This window comes from Antennarius striatus, chromosome 8 (genome assembly GCF_040054535.1).
Source record: "Antennarius striatus isolate MH-2024 chromosome 8, ASM4005453v1, whole genome shotgun sequence".
In the NCBI taxonomy this organism is placed as follows: Eukaryota; Metazoa; Chordata; class Actinopteri; order Lophiiformes; family Antennariidae; genus Antennarius; species Antennarius striatus.
Window position 1 is genome coordinate 16858199 of NC_090783.1, and position 23174 is coordinate 16881372.

The 23174-nt window shown below is 43.4% G+C and overlaps 1 protein-coding gene across 10 annotated transcripts in view; it reads right to left on the reverse strand.

Moving 5' to 3' along the window:
* LOC137599806 (regulating synaptic membrane exocytosis protein 1-like) overlaps nt 1-23174 on the reverse strand; it is a 51358-nt gene that overhangs the window by 10126 nt on the left and 18058 nt on the right. For 9 of the 10 annotated variants that reach the window (XM_068320962.1, XM_068320958.1, XM_068320959.1 and 6 more), the window contains 14 exons: nt 16406-16704; nt 15349-16265; nt 10198-10238; nt 9985-10095; nt 9196-9295; nt 8782-8905; nt 8550-8596; nt 8327-8442; nt 8125-8255; nt 7822-7993; nt 7139-7292; nt 4999-5152; nt 4617-4739; nt 4229-4291 (listed from right to left, as the gene is read on the reverse strand). In XM_068320962.1, the coding sequence (XP_068177063.1) occupies nt 4229-4291; nt 4617-4739; nt 4999-5152; nt 7139-7292; nt 7822-7993; nt 8125-8255; nt 8327-8442; nt 8550-8596; nt 8782-8905; nt 9196-9295; nt 9985-10095; nt 10198-10238; nt 15349-16265; nt 16406-16704 (2552 nt within the window). Of the gene's footprint in view, nt 1-4228; nt 4292-4616; nt 4740-4998; nt 5153-7138; nt 7293-7821; nt 7994-8124; nt 8256-8326; nt 8443-8549; nt 8597-8781; nt 8906-9195; nt 9296-9984; nt 10096-10197; nt 10239-15348; nt 16266-16405; nt 16705-17113; nt 17252-23174 lie in introns of those variants that run through there. The other variant, XM_068320964.1, reaches the window with a different exon arrangement.

The following is a 23174-nucleotide window of genomic DNA, read 5'->3' on the forward strand; positions in this document are numbered from 1 at the left end:
TTTCTGTTATGGCCTCTTTCAGATTGTTGTCATTTTCATTCTTGGAGCTACTTGTACCAGGAGGTGTCTCAGGTGTTTCTTGAGCAATTTTCTTCGTTTTATTCATTCTTGTGTCAGTGTTTTTTCTTTTAGGAGCCATCTTTAATAATTCCTCATGTATTACAATATTTTCCTCTTCCTCCTTCTCCAGCTGAGACTCTACCATCCTAGCGGCTGTGTGCTGTTATCCATGTCCTGCGTATTATTCTGTGGCTCTGGGTTGGTGACCGGTGACTGTTTAACCTTTGTGTTGTCACCCGTGGCCTCTGGGTTGATGGCTGGCGATTCAGTTTGGGATGGAGTTAGAACTTCACAAGGCCGCGATTGTGAAATCAGGACCGCAGCACTGGAAGCCAGCACAGAGATTGCGGCCACTATTTAATCATTGCGCTGTCACCTGTATCTTGCGTGTTATTCAGCGGCTCCCCTCCAAGAAGCTGCAACCACCGGCTCCGTGGCAATCACAGCAGCCGGCTGCGTAGCGGCCTCAACTGCTGGGCCCCTCGCAGCCACAGCCGCCTGCCCCACGGCAGCCAACGGCCGGCGCTAACCCTCTCCCTCTGAGCAGTGGCAGATGAGATACCCCCAACATACACACCAGAAACATTTCATGCTCTCACTGGTGGCCTCAAGCTCTCAAATGATCCGATTATGGACCATCATAACCTGTCTCCAGAACCATAACATGCCTACCAGGAACATATTGATAGTACCCAGGAGCCGATCATGTCGCGACAGCTCCCTGTCCAGGGCCTCGTCGCTGAGGTACGGCAGTGCGTTCGATATGATAATTTTTTAACCGGGTTAGCCAGGGGGAGGACGGGGGTGAAGGTTCTCCTAATCACCACCCCGCTCACAACCACCTGGTACACCTGTTCAACTACATCGAGAAAAATCACCACCGCTTTCTCCATTCGGGAGCCTGCTTTAACGCCATCGTATCCGACTTGCTGTCCCACCACTAAACACACCTCCCCCACCGAGCATCTGACAGTCGGTGTCAGCTTGATACCGTGTTGGCGTGTCAGCTGTCCCAGTACAGCTTTGTCCTCTGCGGTTGCCCATCTTGGGGCTACCATATTGCCTCCTAATCTCAGGAGGCAGGAGAAGAGAAAGAGACGAGATGAGATGTACAAGAATAGATCATAGAGGTGTCAGGGAGAAGAGGCTCAGGATAATGTGAGAGAGCAAAAAGGTGATGAGTCGGTGGTGGGCAAATGAAAATAGACAGGGACGAAGAGAAAGAGAGAAAGGAGGACAATGTGCAAAACAGGCATGAAAGGGAAAGAAAGACAGAAGGGAGAGGGAGACAAAGGGAAAGTAAAGAAGGTCGTCAGACAGACAGACAGTAAAGTCTGATGTCTTCACAGCTGCATCTCCATTCATCATAGTCAGTCATTCCTAGCGACTGAATACTGAGACCACTCGCATGGAAGGTTGGTGAGTTGCCATGGAAACCAGGTTGAAGTGGGTGAGAGAACTGCTTGTAAGTGTGTGTGTGTGTGTGAGAGAGAGAGAGAGAGAGAGAGAGAGAGAGAGAGAGAGAGAGAGAGAGAGAGAGGGAGAGAGAGAGAGAGAGAGAGAGAGAGAGAGAGAGAGAGAGAGAGAGAGAGAGAGAGAGAGAGAGAGAGAGAGAGAGAGAGAGGGAGGTTGAACCAACAAAGTGTTCATGTTTACTCTGCGCCGCTGCATGTTTGTCAGGTCATGCTCTGTGAGAACAGCTCCATTCATCAGATGATTGGTTCCCTACGGTCACATGACCTCAAACTATAACCGTGTTCAATTCAAAGCCCCGTTTGTAGACCGAATACGTCACCTCGGCACGACTAGACCCGTCCTGATTTCTCGACTCCTTCAAATGCAGCCTACAGCTGTGAAGGCCACAGGAAAGGGATCCTTTGCCGCCCACCCCATCGCACTATTGATATTAACCCCTCCCCCAAAACAGAGGAATGAATTCAGACAGGGACTTCCTATTGGTGGTAGAGGCGGATACTTTCAAGAGTAAGTACTCGAGTCAACTATCTTGCAATATTATTTGTCAAACAACAACCTTTTGTTAAAATAACACAATGGTTTTTGGTACATGAGCGACGCTAACTGACACTACAAGCTAATTAGCATTAGCAAGTAGCCTTCTACTGCTGCTCTGCCATCTGCACCCAACCCTAAAGCCTCCAATCAAGGACAGTACAAATATTTTAGCCTCTGCTATTTGTCCTGCAAGATAAATGGAGGAATAGATAATGGAGGGAGGGCAAGTGAGGAGGCCATGCACGATGGGTTCTTACCGAACAGAGACCTCATCAGTGAACCTGAGCACACGGTGTGTGAGGATGCTGCGAGGCATGGTGCAGCCTCCTCGCCTGTGGGGCATCCTGCTCTTTAAGCATGCAGGAAGGGTGGAGCTGAATGCCAAAGCCCCGCCCAAGAGAGGCGGGACAAGAGCCACGTGCACAGGACAGGACAAGAAAACAACAATGTATTTGGACAGAAATATGCAGAGAAACAATAAGTGAGGGTGATTAAAACACACAGAAAAACAGGTTTCCTGATAAAAAGCAGGAGAGACACACACAAAAAACCATTCACGTGAATTTATGGTGCAACAGAAAACGTCTTCTCCTCAATGAGAAAAAAATGAGGAATTCATGTTACAAGAATGTCGAGATCATTCCTTTTTCCCTCCGGATGGATTGACCCTACACATGTACAGAATGGGGAGATTATATATAATACAGATTACATAACACAATCTACCGCTGTAAAGCCATGGAGGTAGCACGTGGCTCAGATACCAAGCATTAGATTTAAAACATATATACCAGTTAGCAATGAAGCATGTTGACGTAACGTGAAAAAGCTAAGCCTGGCATTATCTTTTGCCATGGATCACATGAACTGAGATAATGGTAACGTGCACTACAGTTTTGCCTTGACATAGATAGGACCACAAGATGGCAGTAAACAATCAAAGGTGTTAATAAATTTAGATTTTGCAGAGTTTGATTCTTGTCAGAAGTAAGCAAAGAATCTAAAAGGTGTTTCACAGTTGCACAGCGATTCACAAACAAGCAGAATATGTAACTAAACTAAGTTAATGCAAATGTAATAAATAATAAAATATGACTAATATGGACATGGGCACAGGAAGAGATGAGAAAAAAGTGGTATGGTCAAGTGAGGAAGACAGTGACTCTTTAAAAACTAACTTCTGAATGCAACAAAACATATGGCTCCACCATTTAAGGGGTCACAAAAGGAGAATAAAGCAGCTGAAGGAAACACAAAAGCCACACAGTGGTCTGGTGGACAAATGAGGATTTATTGACCCACAACTCCACAAATGAGCTGGGGAGAACTGCACAAGCACAGAGGAGGAACCACAGGATAGTCTTTCATGCTAAATGCTTACCTGTACATTTCCTTATGGATACCATTTACTAACAGGGGCATTTTGGGGGGGAGTGTGTTGCTGTATCTACCTAAGCCCCTGGTTGTGTGAATGGAGATCATGCACATAAAGCAAGGAGGAAAAAAGATGAGAAAAATAGAACTGCTTTTGAGTAAACATGTTTAAAAAAAAAGACAGAAAATATATCAAGAGCTTTTCTTTCTTTTAGATCAGGGGGTGTCAAACTCATTTTCACCGAGGGCCACATATGCGTAACGGCTGTCCTCAAAGGGCAAAATTTAACTTATAAATGTAACTGAATGTAACTCAATGTAATGTAAAATATATGTAACAACTCCATAACGTTAAATAACACTGAATTTAGTACTTATTCATGTTACAAACATTACAGCTGCATGGAAAAATATGTTTTCATGTTTCTCTGTTATAACAAATTCTTTTAATTTGTCAGGTTATGAAACCCACAGAACTCCATCGATCAAGAATCAAACTATCCAAGTGAATAAAGAAAAATAACATCAAACACAAGTTAGAACACTAACCTTGTTCAAAATGTTTTTGTTCAAGTTAAACTGGCTTAAGTTGTGGGAAATACAGTTTTTAGGTCAAAGGATGCTTTTGACCTATTTAGGACGCAGTGATCTGTGTGTCACGACAGTTCTTTAACGAACAGAACCAACATTGTTCAGGTGAAGTCGTTCACGTTCAGGTGGAATGAACAAGACGTCATATTTAATTGAAATAGAGCTGACTGGTTTTCTTTTTTATTTCTACCTGTTTGTGTGCAGGCACTCAGCGCTCCCGCCCCGGACAGGCCTGTGCGTCTCCAGGACCTCGCTGCCATTGCCATGACGATGGGTGAACGAATGAGAAGCAGCCCGGGAAAACACAAAAGAAGACGATGATAATGCAGACAGGAAAAGTGAATTAATGAATGAGAGAAACCAGGAAATCATAATTTTGATATTTCAGTTAATTCTGTAGTCATCAATGCAGAAATCGTATTAATATAAGGATAGATGGATAGACAGGCAGACAGACAGACAGACAGACAGACAGACAGACAGACAGACAGACAGACAGACAGACAGACAGACAGACAGACAGACAGACAGACAGACAGACAGACAGACAGACAGACAGACGGATAGATAGCTGTTACCTGTCTTCAGAGTACTCATAGTCCGAGTCACCGGAGCGTTGGCGCTCTAAGTGGGAGTCGTGCTGTCGGGAGGGCGAGTGGGAGTGGGAGTGATGGCGGTTCTGGTGAATCTCATCCAGACTCCTGATAAAATCACAGATATTTCATCAGTTTTGCTCCATAGCCTGAATGATATTCAATATCTCCACTCCTACATTGTTTTAACTTCAAACAGACGCTGCATTCATTCGAACCACAGCCTGTAGAATAAAGATGTCCATGTCAGTGTCAGAAGGAACCAAAATCTGGTCAGACTGAATGTCTACCGACGGTCATTGAAAATCGCACTTTTATCATCTCAGTGGTGCTCATGTATTAACTGGATGCTTTAACTGGCGCTGACCTTTGCATGGGCACGTGTGCGGGCCGCGATCGGGCCCGGCAGGAGTCCTCTCTGTGAGGCGACACCGAACGGGAACGGTGCTGGAGGGGCCGCTGCTGCTCGGGAACCGTTAATGTACTACCCCGCTCCCTCTTCCTGGAGTTACGCTCTGGACCTAAACACACACACACACACACACACACACACACACACACACACACACACACACACACACACACACACACACACACACACACACACACACACACACACACACACACACACACACACACACACACACACAGGCGTGTTTTAGTTATGCTTTTAGTTGTTGCTGTTACACAGTTCCACTATGGTCATTCTCTTACAGCATCTCTCTGGATGTTTACAGGTAAAGACCTGTTCTCAGTCCTGAGATCACACCTGAGGAGATCATACCTGAGAACAGATCTGAGGTCTGACCTCAGATCAGACCTGAGGTCAGACCTCAGATCAGACCTGAGACCAAACGGTTTTAAATGGAATGAAGGATGAAATGAGAGACCAGCTTGATATTTAACCACTACAGCTGTAAAGTCATATCAATATTCAGTCCAACCTCTACACATAACAGAAGAAGAAGTATACTTTATTGATCCCCACAAGGGGAAATAGTTGAATAAATACATAGGATTTATATTAGTGGAACTTTTACACACACTTAATTATTGAAAATAAATAAGTAAATAAAAGCAAGCAATCATTTTAAGCCTCAGGGTTCCAGGAGTAGATGCTCCGTTCTCTTTGTCCACAGAAAAACATCCCTGACTGTCGGCTTGTAGAGAATGAACTCTCCTGGTTGAATAATCAGTACAGATGACAGACGGATAACTATGATTAAAAACATGTTATTCTCTGATAAGGAAAGCCAAGGCACACACCTGGGTGCACAACACACTACAAGTACCAAGATGCAACTTGGCACAAACATTTATAAAAATAACAACACAACCTGAAGCTTAAACGAACCCTGTTTTTAGACTGTGGGTCATTTCTGTACATGAATTCTGCAACTATGACGTCTTGTCATGCTATTTTTACACTTCTTATTTGTATCCATGGTAGCTGAGGTTCACAGTTATGAAAAAAAAATCACAACTGGTTTGGTTTAGCTTTTTTGGTTAGAGTTAGGGTTAGGATGTGTTGGTGAATATTAAAGGCAGTCATATGGTATGACAGAAAAGAGAGAAGCACCAGGTCCTCCTAATCTGTGATTTTCCTGTGCATTAATCAGTTTAAACATAATAAATATGGGCTACGTTTCCACTGAAAAACACTCATTTAACCTGGAATGTACCAAACCCTATCCGTCCAACTAAAAAAAAATTGTGATTATTTAAACCAGGTTCTTTCATCTCACAGGAAAAACAACACAAAAAAAGCATTTACAGTGATTCTATTCAGCTAAAAATCAGGAATTCAGCTTTTACCGCACATCGTGTGTGAAGTAAGTAACTTTCCTAAGCAGACACATGCAGGAGGATGATGGGAAATGCAGTGGAATGGCTGTGAAAGTGCAGCTTGACGGTCAAACATGCATTCAGCAGTTTAGTCTTTCTACAGCCCAGCAGAAGAGGAGAAACTGTTCACTGCAGCCTCAGTTCACTGAACTGCAGTGCTATTCAGCCTGTCGACTACAACAAAGCCATTCAAAAATCTGCACTCCACTTTTTATTTGATCGTCTTTAAAGGAGCGCCTTTTGCTGACTCAGCAAAGATGGATTATTTGGAGTTGGAATCAGAAGGAATCTGAAATGTTTGTGAGAAATCGCTCACCCAGTGCTGGACGCATACGAGCTAGTACAAAGAAATTCACAGTAACCATGCCCCCCACCCACCTGTTGTCACTACCATCAAACCATCATCAAATTCTGCATCAATGATACGATGAGACCCTACACACATACACAACACACACACACACAGGACAGGGAAAGGTTGAGAGATTCTGCTCTGTCTCCCACACTGAGAGACACAAAAGAGAAAGCTCAGTAATGTAGCGCTTAGCTACACACACACACACACACACACACACACACACACACACACACACACACACACACACACACACACACACAAACACACACACACACACACACACACTGCCTGTAACCAGACATACTCTGTAGCTTCTTGCTGGGACTGTCTCCGTGGACGTGTCGGCGTGGGAGGTACGGGGACGGCTGGGGCAGAGGTATGGAAGAGACGTCATGCGTCTGTAGTTTATACCAGTGAGGAATGTCATCCAGCAGAGCCGTCTCCAACTCTATCAGGATCTAAGACGGAGGAGAAGGGATGGAAAAGGGATGAAAAGTCAAGCTTATTTCTACAGCGCCACACAGATAGGAGGAGGACTGCCATCTACCTGGTAGCACAGAAGATCTGTACAATTAATTAAAGGTAGGGGATTCAGGAGCAAATACTCTAGAGCAGGGGGATCAAACTCATTTTCATCGAGGGCCACATCAGCATCACGGCTTATTACTTATTCAAGTTACAAACATTACAGTTGCACAGAAAAAATGTTTGAATGTTGCTTTGTTATATTTGTCTGGTCATGAAACCCACATAACTTCATAAATCAAGGACCAAACTATCCAAGTGAAGAAAGTAAACTAACATCAAACACAAGTTAGTACATTAACTTTGTTCAAAATGTTTTTTGTCAGAGTTAAAATGGGCTAAATTACTATGCTCTTGTGGGCCTCATAAAATGATGTGGCGGGCCACATTTGGCCCCCGGGGCCTTGAGTTTGACACATGTCCTCTAGAGTGTAAACATATATTTCGATATGTGTCTCAAACCTCTCCCAGGAATTCACTCTCCTCCTCCTGGACTCGCGGCTGGTCCCACACCGTGATCTCCAGCATGCGTTCTCTGAAATCCCGACGGTGAACGTGGGAATATATGAAAGTCTGGTTCCACTTGGGCTCGGCGCTCTTCTTCACCGTTTTAGTCCGTCGTTTACTCTTATCACTAGGACAACGGAGCGGACGCACAGAGTTGGACTGACGTGACGAGACGAGGTGATGTCCAAACACAGCATTTGTTGGACTCTATTTGTCAGCTGCACCTACAGAAGAGAAGCATGACATCGACCATCGTACCTCCTGTCAGGTAAGAAGTACATCTTCACGTAGGGGTTCCGTGGGCGTTCGTCCGGTCGGGCTGGCAGGTCTATGGCTTGAAGGACGTTGACGATTAACTGATGGCCCACTTTGTCGTACCACAGCTTCACCTGCAGAAGAGACAGAGTTTGCATCCATGCGTCCAAATACAAACCAGCACCGTCTCCTGTCAGACACTCACAGAGAGCCGTCCCGGCAGCACCAGAGGAAGGTCTCTGAGGGCCCCAGGGCTAGTAGGGGACATCACTGAGATAGAGGGACGATCCATCTTCTGAGACTCAAAGGAACTAGAACCAGCTGGTGAAATGGACAACATCTATTTTTCTCTCTGGACATCCATAAAAAGATAAAAACAACATGGCTGTAGCAGATGAAGCAGTAAGGCCTCTCACATGAACACTTACTGGATTCCAGAGGGGGGTGGGATGACTCTGGGATTCTTGGGATGTCTCTGTAAAAGGTGAGAGGGTACATCAAGACTTTGGTGTAAGTTGGTCTTCTAAATTTGAACCAGCGACAGACTTATTTCAAATGCCAAAGCTGATAGAGCTTTTAGATAAAGGAAAATAGTCTATCAGGAAAGGTGGCATTACGTCAGTGAAAATCTGAACATACAATAAACAGTGTCAGTCGTACCCTATAGGTCTCGAAACGACTATTTCTACTTGAGGTTCAGCCTTGGATTCAAGGATGATGTTGTACACTTCTTTCTTCGTTGCTCCTGGCAATGACTTTCCATTCCACTGTAGAACTTCATCACCTGGAAGAAATGAAGAAGAAATGCTTTGTCCCCTGTACTTTCAATAGAATACTACTTTTTGACTGATTTATAAAAGTTAGAGAATGATCAGTTGCTCCACTTGATGAGACATTCAGGTCTATCTTCCCATGAAGGAACAAATTTGTCTAACTTTTGGATGTAAAAGTATGGCTCATATATAAATAATTTGACTTTCAAGTTAAAAAAATAAATATATATTTGATCATAACATATAACATCCAGACAGGAACACAGCGTCTATATATATTATATGTCCAATGGATCAGCACCTGCTCGTAGGTGACCCACAGCATCTGCCAGACTGCCTTTCTTCACTTTGGTGATAAAGGCACCGAGTCTCCCCATCTGAGTCATCTTTCCTCCCACCACCTGCTCACACAGAAGGAATACGCAAACGATCACAACATTCTTCATGTTCACAGTATCCGGCGTTCAGCATTTAAATAAGTTAATAATTCAATCATGATTATCATTTTGGACTAGAATTCCTCCCTGGAGTGAGGGCTTACAGGCAGAATGTTAGACTATGTGTCAGGGTACCTCTCTTTCCACACAGGTTGCACCACCGTGCACCCATTTGGTGGGGATTTGTTCTCCTACTGGTATAGGGGAACATGAACTGCCTTTTCATCCTTTGAGTGCTCCTCAATGACAGATGTTGTAGTTTTGAACATTAGTGACATTTTGAAGCCTGTTGGTGCCCCAAACCATCTCTGTACCTCACTTTGGGTCAGTTACCTAGCTTTATACATCTTATAGGAGATTCCATTAGGGACAGAGGCTGCAGCTGATCGGGCCTTTTTAACTTCTAGTCACACCTCCATCCATAATGTTTCCTGGATCTCCATGAATCTATCTGGTTGGGGAGCAGGTTGTAATCTCCCACATGGTCCCGGTGGTCTCTTTGGAAGTATATCTCCATGAGTTCAGTTGCTTTTCCAATTCTTCTTTTGATTTGGTTCAGCCCAAAGTTTGAATCCATCACTCAGCTTATGCTAAAACAAACATCGACCATTTGGGCGTGTTCCAGGTCCAAATGAGAGCCATTAACTGTTTACCTTAAGGCCGAGCAGGGAGCCAGCTTCACGGGGGATGGCTGACCTCTTGCTCAAAGTGATGCGTCCGATGAGGTGATCGCCCTCTTTAGATGGCTGCCATGTGACTGGATGCTGCACAAAAAGTTTAAAAAGGAATTAACAGGCAATATGACTGAAGATATGAAAGAATGAAGGCGGCATGCTATGACTCTTTCATGCTTTGTTGAAACTTACGTGCCATATTGTAGGATCTAGAGAATGACAGTCCCAATCACCTGCAGGAGGAAGAAGATATTTACACAGTATATCAAACTCTATGGTTTCATTAACATCTATGAACGACTTGGAAAAAAGATAAATTTCAAATAATATGCAATATTTATTTAGGTTCCCATCTTACTGTGACCAACTGAGACATGACTCTCTTTCACAGGCATAATTGGGAATGCCTTAAGTAGATTGGTAGGAACCATGTATGGATTAACCACCTCTTCACAAAGACATCCAAAGAGGTAATTTATATTGTGTATTAATGGTCAAGAAGCTCTTCATTCAACAGAATCAATTGTCTACAGGATGTTTGATTGGACAAATATTATGGGAAAAGGTTTAATAACTGTTTCCTCTTCTTTATGCTTCCAACCACACTCCTTTTTAACCTACTTTTCTAATTATAAACTTTTATTTCCAGCAATCATAACCTTTTTTTAAAAATTGACACATTTTGCATTTTAGCAAACTCCTCCAAAATATTTACCCTGATTACGTTCAAGTTTGGTCAGTAGTGTGTTAACCATGTAGGGATTAAAAATTATGAAAATCATTCACTGCACCTCAGAGCAGTCGTAATAAAATCACACTGGCATCATAATCAATTTGATAGTTAATAAAGAAAAAATATATTTAAGAATCTAACAAAGCTTAATGAACGAGAAATCTTTTCAACTCGCCTTGGCGGGTTAACCAACAAAAAACAATTGAGTCCGTCCCACTAAAATGACCCCTTTCCTGCAAACAAAATTTGTTCCGTCTAATACTTTGACCTCAGCAAATTAATTTCTGCATATCACATCAGATTCTGCACATGGTAATTTATTTACTTATTAAATTTTAAATTACAAAATTATTAAATTACGTAACCCCCTAAAGCATTTATTTTAATTTAAAACATTTAATGTTATGATATAAAAATTGGAATTATTTAACATAAAACAATATAATTTAAATTTGACATAAACTTGACATATTTTTTTGTATGGATCCCATTGACAGCGGTGGTGGCAGCCGAGCTTCATCACCTCTCTTACAGTGCTCTTCTGGAGGAAGCTAATGCCTAATCGTAACTTTGTAAGTGAATGTTCCCTCACCAATGGAGTCCTACTGTGTGGATGCCCCATGTCCAATCAACCTCAGTAAGAGCTGTCAGCGGTACTGGAGTGGACTGTGGGCCAAGAGGGCCCGCCACCTCATGCCCTATGCTTGTCTCAATTCATCAAGGGTCTCCATCCTACCTAAAGAAGAGCTCGCTAAAATAAATAGGAGTGAATACAGATAAAAGACTAAAGAGTAATAGCGGCTTAAGTTCAGCACATTTATCTCCTTTGTGTTCTTCTTTCCTCTCCGACTCTCCAAAGAATCAACCAAATTATTTCCAATAACTTCCTACTAGTCCCAGGTACTATAAGTACCTGGGACTGCAGCTAGACAGCAGACTGGACTGGTCACTCAACTCCAACTGTGTGTACAAGAAGGGGCAGAGCAGGATGTACTTCTTAAGGAGGCTGGCCTCCTTCAACATCTGTCCTAAGCTCCTTTTCATGTTCTATCAGTCCGTAGTCTCCAGTGTGCTGTCATACGCCATTGTGTGTTGGGGTGGGGGGGCCAGGAAAAGAGATATGGACCGTCTGAACAGACTCATCCGCAGAGCGGGCTCAGTGGTCGGGCTGAGCCTGGACTCTGTGGATATGCTTCTGGAGAGCAGGACCATGTCTAAAATTAAGGCCATCATGAACAACACCAGGCACCCCCTACACACCACCTTCTCCCAGCAGAGAAGCACCTTCAGCGGCAGACTGCTGTCACACAGCGCCTCCACAGAGAGGCTGAGGTCCTCCTTCGTGCCCCGTGCCATCAGGGGGTACAATGACTCTCTCAGGAGGAGCGGGGGGGAGGTGGCGAGGTCAGCACGGGGTTGAAAATGGATTTAATTTAATTTAAATTTAATTTTATACTGTTGTATATATATATATATATATAAAATTTATTTATTTTTTATACTGTTTTTATATTTTAATTCAATTTTATACTGTTTAGATTTTATTTTATACTGTTTATATTTTAATACTGTAATATTTTTAAATTTTATACTGTTTATATTTTTAGTTATAGTTTAGTATATAAGTCCTGTTAGTGCTGCATGTGCCTGTCTGTTAGTGTAATGTATGTCTTGTGGTATGTCCTGTGATGTCAGTGTTTCCTTTTCTCCTGGTGTTTATCCAGTATTATTTGTTAAGTAATGCCTGAGCAGTGGATATATGCAATTTCCTCCGGGATTAATAAAGTATCTATCTATCTATCTATCTATCTATCTATCTATCTATCTACTTCCATTTGTGTCTAATACAGAGTCGTAGCTGCTCTGTCATTAAAGCCTGCGTTGGTGATATGTTTGTGCATCCAGTGGATTACAGGGCAGAAAGGGAAAACACAATGCAAACTGTGTTTATAATAATCCTGCTAAGAGGATTCTTGGAACATATAATCAGCTTCTCCTCCTTGACAATTACATAACATATTCCTCTCATATATCATAACTGCTTTGTGATGGATGTAACTACTTTGATTTGCACATCTTACTGCCGTAGGGTAACATTGGTGTTGCAACACAAAAGAACATGGGCTGTGGTTCCTGGAAGAACTAGTGGTACACATGAGGTGGCATCAGGCAGCTTCAATAATGAATAAATTCATCTTGATGTAATTGCACATATAGTTTGTTAGTAATTTATCAAAAGTCAAATCTATTTTGGGAAACTATTCAGAACTGGTTTGGACAGTTAATCAGAGAAACCGATTCTCAGAGAGATGTGTTGAATTGTGTCCACCACTAAGAGCAACAACAGAAGGAGGATTAAAAAAAGAGCAAACTATGAGATTCAAAGGAGCTTATATGATTCCACATATCACAATGTGTTTAAGCTTCAGGGCTCCACAATGACTTGAATTAGAGATGAGTCATTTTCCCTCATACACTGGAGAATCAACATTTTCTAATCAGCTCCTAGTTGTATCTGTGGGTCATATACTCTATTTGAGGTATGAAAAATTAACACATTTAGTGAAAGCTGCTGCATATTCACTGAAATTAATTTGACTAGTTCAGACTTTTGAGTTAAAAACTGTTTCTGTTTACCAGCTCCTTTTAAACACACTTTATAGACTTTTAAATTTGGTCAATGTTTCATTTAGCTTAGAGTCGAGGCGTGAGCGATTTAACGGGCAACAAGGAGGCCATAGCTCAGGCCATAGCCTTTAAAGAGGTGAATCACTATTTGGTTGGATGGGTATGTGATAACAAATTAGCCAATTTTAAATGTTGCTAAATCTAATTCTTAATATTTCCACAAGTTAACATGGTCAGTTATATTTATCGATATTAGGGTGGAGTTGAAGGAATAATGGGTGGGCAACAAAAATCCCAGTGCTTAGGGAAGTGGGCACCAGGACAGAAAGCCCAATCCAGTGAGAAGTTCCTCCACAGCCAATATTTACTGATTAGGAAAATAGTTTTGTCCAAAATAAAAAGTTCATCCATATTTTAAAGTTCAGTTCCATGAAATGTATTTTAATTCAATGATCCTGGTTATCAAATAAAACTGCACAGTAAAAATGAACATTGATCAGAAGGCTTAACAAAGCATGACAAATGCAAATGACAATCATATCTGTACAGTGCGCCCTCGTTACTCGCAGTTAATGCGTTCCAGGAACAATACGCGAATAACGAATTCCGGGATAGAGTGACAAACTATTTTTTTTATTATTTATAGTTATTTAAACGTTTATGAACCCTCCCCATACTGATATTAAACCACTTTCTATCTTTAATATCATTTTCCACACTCTTATAGACTGTCTAAAGCACTTTTGTGTCTCAGGGAAGTGCGCTACGTGCCGAGACTCACGGAATGTAGTGTACCTCTGGATACCGTCAGCCAATAGAATGTGCGTACTGTAACATGTGACTACCTAATAAAAATCAGTGATGAGGTGAAGTCCCGCATGTTGATGCGCGAATGCACGAGGGATTACTGTACTATATATGTACACATTTCATCAGCTACCGGTAAATTCATTGTCAGCTGACATTGAGCTGAATGAAAAATGCAAAACCTGGACGTGTTGTCAGTTTGTCGCAAAGCTAACACAGAGGTACTGTTCATTATCTTAGATCACAACAATTTGCTATTCCTTATGAAGTTCTCTGCTAATTAAATCTGATATTGTCACTGAACCAAATGCATCTATGACACATATTTTAAATTGTATATAACCTGCTTTGTGTAGACAGAGGAGAGCATCTTGTTTTATGGACCACCCAGCAAAAATGTGTTTAAAACAGCTAATAATCTCAATCCACACCATTCACCCATTACCAGCCTGAGTTATGCTAATCTGGATTAAAACATCTGGACCAGGCCCCGCCTGTGACCGGTGAGAAGGATAAGCTGATAGAGTGCAGCTCTACCTAGTGCCTCTTGAACTTAGACACTCTCCAATGGCTTATATTACAGCCCAGCATTGCTCCTCTAACAGCAGTGAGCTACAAAATACACTGCCTAGGTACCAAGAAAACAGATGCAGCCATGCTGAAAGCAACCAGAGCAATGCTTGGTTGTAGTTGGGTGCCCATTGCTGGTATAGCTGGCTGTTTGCAAAGCATTACGTAGCATGCAGCCACTGGCCTAAATCCACAAATCTGCTGCCCTAAATCACAGGGACTCTCCGAATAAATGAGAGCGGTCCTAAGAACTGCTGGGTTTAGCGACAGTGCGGAGGTGTAGATCACCCACACGCAGTTTGTCACTGAGTGCATCACCCTATCGTGTATACAGTGTTTCTCTCATCTGAATGATTAATATCGCTCATGTTTGACACAATATAAGAGAGCATATATCCAATTGTTTAATTGGATGTAACACCTGACAGAGCACAGTAGACGATCTGGGCAGTGTCTGAAGGTGCTCATGATAATGACGTCACAGCTAACAGCTGGCTTCAGCATTACAGATATTTAAGACAGCAAACAAGGTATGTGAATCCAGACATGTTTATCTCAGTGAGTCAGTGTATGCAGGATAGCGTGAGCACATCTGTCTGACTGACCTTTCTCACTGACGCTTTCCATATCCACGTCCTCACAGCTGGTGTACTCGGGCGTGGAGCCGCCCTCCTCCTCTGAGCTGCTGATGGACATCTGCCTCTTGTTGACTCCACGTTTGCTCTTGTACGATCGCGGAGGGGGCGGCCGCAAAGACTCCGACTGCTCCGAGCTTTGAGAGTCCTTCCTCAACAGGTTATCCGTGCCCTTGTCCCTTAGTGTTCGTGTCGTACTAGGCTCTGGACGGCCTTTGTTTGGGCCCCAATCTGGAGGCACTGGTCCCTCATGTTGGGGTCCTGATCTTACTCCACCTCCAACAGATGGAGATCCACCTCCAACAGATGGAGGTCCCCCTCTAACCCCCGTAGTCCGGTCAACAAAGTAAGCTTTGTGATTCTCCAAGAGGTTCTTACGGTTTGTGTCCTCACTTCCAACCCTCCTGGTCGGACAGTTGTCAGGCACCTCCCCTGTACTGCCTCCTCCCTCCTTCGTCCCGAGTCCAACCTCGTTGATGGCCAGATCACTGTGTCGTCGCTCGTGACGCACCTTAGAAACCTTAGCATGCATACGCATCTCCTGCTCCTCCTTCTGTGGCTTCACCGGGTATCGTGCCAAGTTGGGGTCACTGCGGTAACGGTTCTGGAAGTCCTCCTCATTGCGCTGGCGTTCCCTTTGCTCCTCCTCATCTGGCCGTCTTCGACTCTTATCTGAATGACCCAGGACCTCCTGACCATCCTCATAATCCTGCGAATGGATCTTTTCCAACCTTCGTCCATCTCCTAACCTTCTCTCTCCTCTTTCCCCAGGTACCACTCGTTCGTCTAGGGACGATTGAGTAGACAGTTTGCCAGCAGGTCTTCTGCTACTACCCCGTCCCATACCTCCTTTACCATTTTGCTCATGGAGTGAAACTGGCCTTTTCCTGCATAAGAAGAAGAGTCAATATACAAACGTACCACACATTCTTCTGACACAAAGAAACACAGATCCATTTAGATACAGAAGATGAGAATTTTTTATGTACAGACATATACTATACACGTGCTGATCTTGAGGCCTTACTTTTCTCTCGGAGGTTCGCTTTGGGAGCGAGTACTGGGCATGGTGTCCGGACCCTTGGCAGAAGTGACGCCGATGGGAATCTGGATCCCGTCTGACAGCCCTGATTTGTTGTTGGTGCTGGCCGGGGCTTGGGACCTAGAGCGGAGTAGCTTCCTGTCCTGTTGGGCCTCACCTCCTGCGGGTGGATTGTTTGGGGAGGTGCCCAGGCTCCCAGGCCGCACCCCTGATCCCGAAAACCATTCTCCTGATTTGGTAAGAATCTCCTGCTGTTTACGGCACAGGTTGCATACCCACATTACCTACAGGGAGTTGAAAGCATAAATATTAGCGAGCGTATGAAATACCCATCTCCATTCCAGCTCTGCCTCTCTTAGTGTCCCAATATATTATAGAAGCCTTTAAAAATTTCTCACATGCATTAAAATTAATTGTCAAATGCACATTTCAGTGACATCTTCCACTAACATGATGCCTTTTAAAACTACAATATCTGGGATTTCATTTCTGTGTCCTACTTCCCTTGCTAAGGCCAATACAATTAGCCAATACGTTAATGCGACGGTATTCAGGCTATGCTGTTTTGACGTTACAACATATCCATCATATGAGTAAAGCATTGTTGACCACAGCACAAATGTAGAGTCGCCATTAGAAAATATGATCCTTCACGCACAAAATGAAACCTTCAGACCATCATCAAATACTCACATGTCGCCATCGTTAGTGAATAGCAGCTCACTAAGACAGCATAAAAACAGGATTTAGCATCCTCCACATTTATAATCCCAGCGGTTTATTTTTCAGTGAATAAATTCAAAGCAAAGAGGACACAAAGTTGTCTCTTGTATTCCTTAGCATAAAGCTTGGCCCGAGTTTAAACAAAGCACCTCTGGGATGTCTGGAAACCCCAAAGTGTTACGTCCCGATGGTCAATGGGGCGGGTGTCCAGCAGTCAGTCCAGTTAGCCTACAGCACACCAAAGCACATTCATCATGGCCTGATTGAATCCTAGTTGGCGCATGTCCAGACTAATCTAAAGTAAATCAGCTGCTTGCACGGCCCACAGCTGTCAGGCAGCCACCCAGCAACACAGTCTCTCTCTCTCTCTCTCTCTCTCTCTCTCTCTCTCTCTCTCTCTCTCTCTCTCTCTCTCCTATCTCTCTCTCTCTCTCTCTCTCTCTCTCTCCTATCTCTCTTTCTCTCTACCTCAGATGTTGGACCACAGATTAGCAGTAGCCAGTAATCCTTTCAGTTCCTCACCATAATTCACTTCATCATCATGTGACTATACCAAATCTGAAATTATAAGTCATTTATTGCTCCTCCCTCCTCAATGACCCCCTCACAAGCAGAGCAACACAAATGCCTTCTTCTGCTTTCCATCAGACTGCATGATGGGAAATATTCTCCTTCGTGTTCAGATACTGGTACTTTTTGAAAAGTTTATCAAAGATAATTTCTCTCAATTGCATTCTTCTTCCTTTCCTTTCGGCTTTTCCCTTCAGGGGTCGCCACAGTGAATCAATTGCCTCCATCTAACCCTGTCTTCTGCATCCTCTTCTCTCACACCAACTACCTTCATGTCTTCCCTCATTACATCCATAAACCCACTCTTTGGTCTTCCTCTAGGCCTCCTGCCTGGCAGTTCAAAACTCAGCATCCTTCTACCAATATATTCACTATCTCTCCTCTGGACATGTCCAAACCATCTCAGTCTGGCCTCTCTGACTTTGTCTCCAAAACCTCTAACATGTGCTGTCCCTCTGATGTACTCATTCCTGATCCTATATATCCTGGTCACTCCCACAGAGAACCTCAGCATCTTCATCTCTGCTACCTCTAGCTCTGTCTCCTGTCTTTTCTTCAGTGACACTGTCTCTAGACCAAACAACATCACTGGTCTCACCACAGTGTTGTACACCTTTCCTTTCATTTTAGCTGAAACTCTTCTATCACACGTCACACCTGACACTTTTCTCCACCCGTACCATCCTGCCTGTACACGCTTCTTCATTTCTTTTCCACACTCTCCATTGCTCTGGACTGTTGACCCTAAGTACTTAAAATCCTCCACCTTCTTGATCTCTTCTCCCTTTAACCTCACTCTTCCACTTGGGTCCCTCTCATTCACACACATGTACTCTGTCTTACTGCGGCTAACCTTCATTCCTCTCCTTTCCAGGACAAACCTTCACATCTCTAGCTTCTCCTCCACCTGTTCACTGCTCTCACTACAGATCACAATGTCATCTGCAAACATCATAGTCCATGGAGATTGTCTAACCTCGTCTGTCAGCCTGTCCATCACCATAGCGAACAAGAAGGGGCTCAGAGCTGATCCCTGATGCAGTCCCACCTCCACCTTGAACTCCTCTGTCACACCTACAGCACACCTCACCACTGTCTTACAGTCCTCATACATGTCCTGCACCGTTCTAACATACTTCTCTTCCACTCCAGACTTCCTCATACAATACCACAGTTCCTCTCTGGGCACCCTGTCATAAGCTTTCTCCAGATCTACAAAAATACAATGTAGGTCCCTCTGGCCTTCTCTGTACTTCTCTATCAACATCCTCAAAGCAAATACTGCATCTGTTGTACTCTTTTTTGGCATGAAACCATACTGCTGCTCACAAATGCTCACTTCTGCCCTTAGTCTAGCTTCCACTACTCTCTCCCATAACTTCATTGTATGGCTCATCAGCTTTATTCCTCTGTAGTTGCCACAGCTCTGCACATCTCCCTTGTTCTTAAAAATGGGCACCAGCACACTTCTCCATTCCTCAGGCATCTTCTCACTATCTAAGATCCTGTTGAACAACCCAGTCAGAAACTCTACTGCCACCTCTCCTAGACACCAAACCTCCACAGGTATATCATCAGGACCAACTGCCTTTCCACTCTTCAATCTCTTCAGTGCCCTCCTCACTTCATCCTGACTAATCTTTGCTACATCCTGGTCCACAACAGTCACCTCTTCTAGTCTTTGTTCTCTCTCATTTTCCACGTTCATCAACTCTTCAAAGTACTCTTTCTATCTTCACATCACACTACTGGCACCTGTCAATAGGCTTCCGTCCCTATCCTTAATCACCTTAACCTGCTGCACGTCCTTCCCATCTCTGTCTCTCTCTTGCCAACCGGTATAGATCAATCTCTCCCTCCTTCCTGTCCAACCTAGCATACAAGTCATCATAAGCTTCTTGTTTGGCCTTTGTTACCTCTACCTTCACTTTACGCTGCATCTCCCTGTACTCCTGTCTACTCTCCTCAGTCCTCTCAGTGTCCCACTTCTTCTTAGCTAACCTCTTTCTCTGTATACACTCCTGTACTTCCTCATTCCACCACCAAGTCTTCTTATCTACTTTCCTTAGATGACACACCAAGTACTCTCCTACCTGTCTCCCTGATCACATTATCTGTAGTTTTCCAGTCATCTGGAAGCACCTCCTGGCCTCCCAGAGCCTGTCTTAATTCCTTCCTAAAAGTCATGCAACACTCTTCCTTTTTTAGCTTCCAGCATTTCGTCTTCTGCTCTGGCTTTGCCCTCTTGATCTTCCTCACCACCAGAGTCATCCTACACACCACCATCCTATGCTGTTTGGCTACACTCTCGCCTACCACTACTTTGCAGTCACTGATCTCTTTCAGGTTACACCATCTACACAAAATGTAGTCTACCTATGTGCTTCTACCTCCACTCTTATAGGTCACCCTATGTTCCTGCCTCTTCTGGAAGAAAGTATTCACTACAGCCATTTCCATCCTTTTTGCAAAGTCAACTACCATCTTTCCTTCTATGTTCCTCTCCTGGATACCAAACCTGCCCATCACCTCCTCATCACCTCTGTTTCCTGCACCAACATGTCCATTGAAGTCTGCACCAATGACAACTCTCTCACTTCTAGGCATGCTCTGCATCACTTCATCAAAGTCCAGTCAGAATTTCTCCTTCTGCTCCAGCTCACATCCTACTTGTAGAGCATACCCACTAACAACATTGAACATCACACCTTCTATTTCTAGCTTCAGACTCATCACTCTATCTGACACTCTTTTTACCTCCAGGACATTCCTAACAAACTCCTCCTTCAAGATAACTCCTACTCCATTTCTCTTCCTATCTACACCATGATAGAACAACTTGAACCCTGCTCCTAAACTTCTAGCCTTGCTACCTTTCCACCTGGTCTCCTGGACACACAGTATGTCTACCTTCCTTCTCTGCATCATGTCAACCAACTCTCTACCTTTTCCTGTCATAATTCCAACATTTAACGTCCCTACTCTCAGTCCTATACTCTTGGTGTTCCTCTTCTCTCTCTTCCTACGAACACACTTTCCTCCTCTCCTTCTTCTCAATTTCATTCTCTGGTGGCTAAAGAAATGTTTTATTTCTGAGCAAACAACAATAGATTTAAATCCAGTACAGCCACAAACTAGGTTTGTCTGATCAGCTATGAGCAGAAATGACAGCAGAACAGAGGTGGTTGTATTAATAGAAGATGTTCAATGTGAAAGACAGTGCCATGATTTCATATTACATCAAAAAACCTCAAAACAATTTCGCCTCACAGTCAACACGGCAAGGTCCACAAAGAGTATGTTTTTGGTTACTGAATTATTCAAAGTAACACGTAATAATAGTATAATATCAGCAGCCCTAATGGAGAAGGCCTTTGAGGTATTGGTTGCTTTGTGAGAAACTGCCAGTGAAGAAGAGGAGATAATCTGATCCATGATGAGAAGACCACACAACAGGAGACCAGGACCCTGTGTACACTCAAAAACACACACACACACACGTGTGTTTTTAATTACACACACACACATACACACATGCACACAATAATCCCTTGGTATGTGCTTTATGTTCCATAATATCCTGAAAGATATTGTAAGGGGGAATTAATTGCGCGCACACAAAAAGATATGATTAGTGTTGGTTGGCTTTGAGGGCGTGTGTGTGTGTGTGTGGGTGTGTGTGTGTGTGTGTGTGCGTGTGTGAGACTGCGCGTGCTTGCGTGTGTATTTGTTCATATGTTCTCAGTAGCAGGACACTTTAGGTTTGGCTTTTGGGCTACAACCTCATCACACCCTTCAAATGTAAGCCTATGATGCTGTGGTGGGGGGGCAGCACATTGACAGGCAGAGGTGGAGATGGGAAATTGCTGCACCTCAAATTGGGAGGGTGTGTTTGATGACAATTGAGGAGAATGCCTCATGTCATGTGCATATGTGTATTTGCAGCTGCTGTCTGCCTGAACTAGTTCACAGGCTAGATGCTAAATTTTGTCCTCAGGAGATCACTGGCAGATACACTTCAGATCAGGGGATAACATAAGTGGAATACATGCCTGGTCAAAGTATGTGCAGGAAGCACTTTTGCTGAAGACAACCATGCAAATATGTGGTGACCAAAGCACTGACTTCCTGTCTGACAACATTAGATTGTCTGCGTGGAGACAGGAGACTGTTGAAAACCTGGATGCTATTAACTTCCAATTAAATTCAAGTGATGACAATGACCTAACACGTCTGCTTCATGCAGTACAAGAGGTGAGCACCAAACACAAATGACCAATCAATGCTGCATAGGAAAGTACTTGATAACAGCAGTGAAGGAAAACTGCCTTTAAAGGGAGAAACCTTGAGCGGATCTCTCAAGGTATGCTGTGGCCAGTCTTACGCTGTGATCCGTCAGGTTTGGAGTTGTGGGCTGAGATTTCAGAGTTAGAGGCCTGCAGCCCTGGCAGAGATCTTCACCTCGTGCACTCATGCAGCATTCAGAACCATCAGGAGGAGTGCATCACGGTTTTATTCTTGGACCTTTACTTTTTACTCTCTATTCTCCACCCTAATGGTTGACTTAAAAAAAACAGGGCAGCTCTCTTGAAATAAATGACGCCAAATCCCTTCCCCAATGATCAAGTGTTTAAAGGACATCAGAATGTAGATGAGCCTTATTTAATGAAATTTAAATGAAAAATTAAAGAATGAACTGTTACTTTGCTTTTAGTCATACATAGCATCCATACTGGTTAATTTAATTTTAATTTAATTTTAATTTTAATTAATTTAATACACTGTTATAATCCCCGAAGGGAAATTAAGAACGCACACTCTAGTTTTTTGTTAGTCAATCAAATCAAATCAAATCACATGCATGCATATTAGTGTGTACAGGCCCCTGTAATACACACACCACACACAAGGAGGCCTGTAGGCATGCAAGGGAGGTAGAGTGGCAGGCAGCAATTTGTAAAGGGGACGGCACCTTGCTCAAGGTGCCTCGGCAGTGCTCCGGAGGTGAGCTGACACCTCCCACTGTCAGCTCACCTCCGGGTATTTTTTTAAGCCAAACTAACCATACCTTGGCATAAACTAATTTATGTGTGATCATCGCCTGGAGGCTTTGCTTTTAAAGCTGCTAGAGAGCAGCTGAATGGAAGGATTCCAAAGCTGGGAAATGCTGCACCTAGGCAATGAATGTGAGATGGAATACCAGCTAAACGACAGTATGGCAAGCTGGAGGGCTTAGCCTGAGAACATGAGGATGACTCCTCAAATCTAAACAAGAAAAAGTTCAGTCCAGTGATAAAATAAGCAGCTAGCAAGCTAAGATTATTTAGGACCAAAATTAGGTTAATTAAGAAGGTTTAGGGATATTTCTATCCAGGCATCAACAAACAGCACGGCTCCTTGTGCAACTGCCCCACAGAGTAGTGATATTGTCTAAAGCTCAGAGTCGGATGAAATGGTTACA